Source organism: Myotis lucifugus, unplaced genomic scaffold (assembly GCF_000147115.1).
Source record: "Myotis lucifugus unplaced genomic scaffold, Myoluc2.0 scaffold_1128, whole genome shotgun sequence".
NCBI lineage: Eukaryota > Metazoa > Chordata > Mammalia > Chiroptera > Vespertilionidae > Myotis > Myotis lucifugus.
The window spans coordinates 30,840-36,798 of record NW_005872176.1 but is presented as its reverse complement, the minus strand read 5'-3'; the positions used below and the strand labels follow the sequence as shown (position 1 = coordinate 36,798).

General features: G+C 38.6%; 1 protein-coding gene across 2 annotated transcripts in view; it reads left to right on the top strand.

Moving 5' to 3' along the window:
- The first annotated feature begins 1,981 nt into the window (after window positions 1-1,981).
- The window catches only part of LOC106695344 (60S ribosomal protein L23a-like), a 17,633-nt gene continuing 13,655 nt past the window's right edge, over window positions 1,982-5,959 (top strand). Inside the window, exon 1 of one of the 2 annotated variants that reach the window (XM_023748086.1) lies at window positions 1,982-2,544. In XM_023748086.1, the coding sequence (XP_023603854.1) occupies window positions 2,413-2,544 (132 nt within the window). In that variant the 5' untranslated portion in view covers window positions 1,982-2,412. The remainder of the gene's footprint in view (window positions 2,545-5,959) is intronic. The other variant, XR_002827365.1, reaches the window with a different exon arrangement.

Sequence of the window (5,959 nt, the reverse complement as noted above, 5' to 3'; positions counted from 1 at the left end):
ATATCTATTGGCTGTTTGTATGTCTCCTTGGAGAGGTGTATTTTCAGGTCTTCTGTAGGGCTCCTCCCCCCCACCCGCCCCCTTTTATTTTGGTTATCCTCATCTGAGGACATTTTTTTCTTTTTTTAAAAAATATATTTTTATTGATTTTAGAGAGGAAGTGAGAGGGAGATAGAAACATCAACGATGAGAATCATTGATTTGCTGCCTCCTGCATACCCGTTACTGGGGATTGAACCCACAATTGGGCATGTGCCCTTGGCTGGAATTGAACCTGGGACCCTTCATTCTGCAGGCTGATGCTCTATCCAATGAGCCTAACCAGCTGGGGGAGGATATTTTTCCATGGATTTTTAGAATGGAAAGACAGAAATATCAATGTGAGAGAAACACATTGATTGGTTGCCTCCTGGACTCTCCCGACCAGGACCTGGGCCAGGAAGGAGCCTGCAACCAAGGTATGTGCCCTTGACTGGAATCGAACCCAGACCCTTCTATCTGCAGGCCAACACTCTATCCACTGAGCCAAACCGGCTAGGGCTAGACTTTTAAATCCATTCCACAAACGAGGCCAACTAAATGCAAGGCACAATGGTAGATCCTGGAAATATGTATTATGACTATCACACAACTTTGTGTATTCTTTTTGTTTTAAATGTCTTTATTGATTTTAGAGAGGAAGGGAGAGAGAAACATCAATCGATTGCCTCCTACATGCCTCCCCATCAGGGATTGAGCCTCCAACCTGGGCATGTGCACCGACAGGAATTGAGCCAGTAACCCTTTTGGTGCATGGGATGATGCTCAACCAACTCAGTCACACCGGCCTGGGCAGGGCACACAACTTTGCATTTCTTAGTGCTTTTTATTTCAATTCTTTTGGCATATCTAAGTAGCAGAAAGTAAAATGGTTTTAGTATTGGCCAATCACTGCCATTTTTTAAAAAGGCATTTTCCTTCAAGATTTTTAAGAAAACTTAAAAAAAAAATTGACTCTAGAGAGAGGAAGAGAGAGAAACATTGAGAGGTTGCCTCCCGCATACTCCCTGACCAAGGATTGAATCCGCAACCTGGGTATGTACCCTGACTGGGAATCAAACCAACCACACCTTTTGGTATATGGGATGACGCTTCAACCAACTGAGCCACAATGGCCAGAGCCAGTCACTGATATCTTTATTTTGAAAGTCTGAATTGTCCAATATGTCTAAAGTGCATTTTTGCAGCTAATCAGTAGCAGCATTTGTTTTGTTTATAAAACCTTAAGAAATATTCAGGCAAGAGCTGGAAAAGTCACAATATAAAAGAAAGTGTGATCTATATATCTTCTTCCTTAATCACTCAAGACAAACACTTGCACGAATTAGTTTATGAGTATACAAGAAATATACAAAAAATATCATTATTAAAAAGGTCCATACGGCAATGAGAAAAGAGGGTTTCTCTTTGCTGTTAATATTAAATATGGCAAGGCGTATAATATAAAAAGTTTGTTGAATCCTAGATGTCTTTGGGAAATCTTTGATCTAGGCCAGTGCATAATGTATCTGAGGTCTGTGAGAGTCAACAAAGCTGGACTTCTCCTGGCATGGTTTTGGAAAAATCACCAGCACAATGAAAATGTTCTTTCGTTACCGAGACGTTAGTTCATGGCTTCTTGCGCCTAAAATGCAAAAACAGCATTTAGTGTTGAATTTTGCTATCAATTTCACATTCAGGGCAGTTTAATCTCTAGGAGAGCTTTAAGATAATTCAACCAAAGGACTTGCATGCATGTATATGAGCATAACCAATGGACAGACTGGGGGGCGGGGGAGGAGGGCATGTGCTGGGGGGTGGGGACAGCTGGGAAGAGGTCAATGGGAGAAAAAGGAGTCTTATGTAATACTTTTAACAATAAAGAATAATAAGAAAAGATAATTCCTGGTTTTATCATGGGAAATATTCAAGTCCTTCTGAGAAAGCAAATAACTGTTACCAACTATGCTTATCTAGTATTAAACTTAAAAAACGGATGTCTTTCCATCTTTATCCTGTTACAGCGATTTTATATATTACCTAAGGAATAACATGTGTTAAATATGAACACGTGGACTTATTTAAGTAGATATTTGAAAAGAAGGAGTTTTACTAATATGGAAAAAGACTGTGATCTGGAATGGTCTTTAGAGATCATCCAAGACTCTTGGATATGTGTTTAATAGAAGAGGGAAAGTATGGTTCCTTTCCAAACCTATAAATTTCACCATTGTTTTACTTTAGTGAACACTTAATTGCTGTAACAAGACCAAGAGGCACATTAGGAAAGAATGAATTACAGGAAGAGCTACCATCCCTGACAAAAGCCTTTAACCTCCCCTCCTTATAGGTGATCTCAGTTTAGCCTCTGAAAGCTTTGACCATTGGCAGAATATGAACAAGAATGAGCCAATCTTCCATCTCCTTCTGTTTTGCAGCTCTAATTGCTCTTATCAAGCCCTGCAAGGTCCTCAGCCCTGTTGCTGTCTACTGCAGTCTGCCAGTAGGGCCCAGGTACGCCAAGGGGTAAGCAAAAGCCACTTATGTCCTCTGAAAAGAAGTAGATGGTAGAGAGAAGGGTGGTGTTGGAAGTACTAGAGGGAAAACATACAGGGCCCAATTACCCATACTCACTTGGGTTGTGCATGATGCTGATATCCAGGTCCCAGTTGAGACCCTGCTCTCATCTCTACAGCCACAGAGCACTGATAGGAAAATTACAGAAGAGGAAAAGATCAGTTCCCTCAGAGTCTATAAAACACAGTTCTGTTTAGATAGGTTCCGTCAAGGTGAAATCCACCTTGCTTTTTTAGTTCAGCACAGGTACCTGTTAAAATACCAGATACTTGCAGTTTATTTCACATAGGCCACAAAGACTGTGATCTGGAATGGTCTTTAGAGATTATCCAAGTAATTTTCCTCATTTTAGATAAAGAGGAGTTCTTGAGAAATTAGTGGCTACAGCTTGCCTGGCCCCCACCTTCCATATGAGCCTCTTCTTAGGAACAACAGTTCCACAGCAAAGTTCTGCTTCAGAGATTCCCATCCATCTGAAGTGAATTCTTGTTATCCTAGGGCAGCAATTCTCAACCTTTTTCATCTCGTGGCACACAAGCTAATTACTAAAATTCTGCAGCAATACCAAAAATACCTTTGCCTATCTGACAAAAAAAAAAAGGTATATACTTTTGATTGATTTACAAAAAAATATATAATAGTAGTAATTATCTACCCTTTTTGCTCCAATGTTACTTTATTATTATTTTTTTTAAATATATTTTATTGATTTTTTACAGAGAGGAAGGGAGAGAGATAGAGAGTTAGAAACATCGATGAGAGAGAAACATCGATCAGCCGCCTCCTGCACATCTCCCACTGGGGATGTGCCCGCAACCCAGGTACATGCCCTTGACCGGAATCGAACCCGGGACCTTTCAGTCCGCAGGCCGACGCTCTATCCACTGAGCCAAACCGGTTTCGGCTCCAATGTTACTTTAAAAAAAAATCAGGTGCCTACACATGTATAGGATTTCTGGTACCAAGAATTAACCAGACAGACACAACCTTATTATGCGACATGACCAATAAATAAGATGCAAGTTCAACATTATTATATGACCTATATATTTATGGTTCAAGACAGGGCTGCACTGGCAATTGAGATTAGACTTCAGCTACTCCAAAGAGCATGAAAAGCTACAGCTGTGGGGCTTAAAATATGACACCCCTAATTTTTATTAAGCAGACAAGTATTTAAGTTTTACCCCTACCCTGGTTTCTACATCGGTCCATTCAGACTCTGCATCATCTGGTTGGGCAGGTGCTACTGTGGAAGATCTTCGTTTTCGACTGGAAAAGGGGGAAACATGATGCAACAATTATTTTTGCATCTAACAACAGAAAACATTAGAAATAGGGGAAATACCACTACAGTTCTTCAGAGAACAAGAACAGAATACACGTTTACAGGCCAGTCTGTTCCTGGAGAATGAGCAGCTAAGAAAACAACAGTCCTCTAAAGGGACACATTTGATGATCACTCACCCAGTCGGTGATTCTTGTTTCAAAGTCTCAATATCAGTAAACTGAACAGCTTGTCCACCACCCCTTGTTTTATAAACATCACCCTAGAGCCAAGAGAAAAGGTCATCATTACACTTTCATACATCCAAATGATAAGCGTACAGATATACTTTAAATGGATACTGCAATCACAAAACCAGATGGTGCTTGGGACTGCTGGGCCTGTACATTAAAATACTTCAGAAATTTGAATACAGCTCTCTCACTAAACAAGAGGTCCACTGCGATATAATCAGTAACATTCTTAACTGCAGAAAATAGTATTCCTTTTCATTCAACTTATAAAAACTATGCTTAGGATCAAGAAATTTCTGAATGTTCTAAGGCATTATACTTTCCTCTCTGGGTGTGCCACCCCCTTCGTATTCAAATAACTGTCTTATTTAAAACTATAGTTATAATAAGAACCATCCTCTAAATTGAATTTGAAATTTAAAACTTTTTTTTCATCTTCACTGATAACTCTACGTTCAGGGGGAAATTCTTCTATAGACAGACAACAAAGGGCTTTGGGTAGCTCAATACTAAGTAATTTTGATAGGTCAAATTTTAATGTGGGCTTTTTATCTTGAACTGACAGGAAGCAAAGGTAGTTCTTTGTTTAGGTTTACTTTTCAAGTAGGGGTTAAAACGAAATACACATTAATTAAAAGTATGTAATAAATCTGGCATTCCTCTAACAAACCTGAGAATCTAAACTTCATTAAATAGAAAGCAAATTTAGTCCTGGTTTAACAGATTCACATCCCAAGCAGTTACTTTAGTTTTGTAACAGAGAGATTATATCCTATACCCATTTATGTCCCAGTGGACACTGCCTGTGTGTCATCGAAGGAATGGAAGGACAAATGGATTTTTGTTGACTTTTTTCCTCCTGTACAAATTTGTTTTTACCTTAATTAGTTTAGTTTCAATCTCCCCATCGGAGGCTAGTTCTTGGTGGGTCAGCATGTACTTCTCACACTTAGCTAGTGCCTTTTCATTTGCAACAGACACTGTGATGGCATGAGGGACATGTGGCTGCATGACTGTTGCAGTTTGCACGTTAGAGGCAGGCTTATGATCTACCCATCTGTCTCCTGCAGAGCGTGATCGTCTGTGTCGGAGACGAAGTGGTGGTGCGTTCTGATCAAGTTGAAAGGAATCAAGAAACAAGCATAACCCAGAATTAATTTAAGGGTATTATTAGAAGTGCAGCAGGTTTGGCTACATTAGTTGATGACAATATAAAACAAATGCATGAACTTTTTCAAAAGCTAAATATGTTATTCAAATGCTTTAAATGTCCTCTTTGAATTTAAACACAAAACCAACAAGCATCTTTTAACACCAGCTTGTATATTATACATTCTACCAGGAACTTTCCTTTCAACAAAGAACGGAAGGAAAAATCCTGGTAACGTTGTTAGTCTTCCCTGTGTAGGTAATATTCAAGACAAAATCATTTCATATTCTTGATCAAAACCCAATATTTGTGCTTGCTATTGTGAGGTAACCTATTAAGCCCACAACTATGTTAAAAGCTTCAATAATAATATCAATAAAAGCCTAAACATTTCATAGATCTCTAAATAAAAGAGAAAACATGCCTTATACAAAGACAAAAAAAAAATAAAAGCTGATTGGCCTGTATAATACAAAACGCTAAAAAACATAAGAACCCCATGTATAAAATGAGCAAATGAATGTAAATAAAGTACTTATGAGTATTTTCTGAAATTTTAAAATCTCTAAACAGAAGTTCATTAAAAAGTCAAACACAACAATGGCTATAACATATCCCCACGCCCCAAACATTTCATAAATGGTTCCAAGAACCAGATAAATAATATAATGTTAGACCATTCTCTATCATACA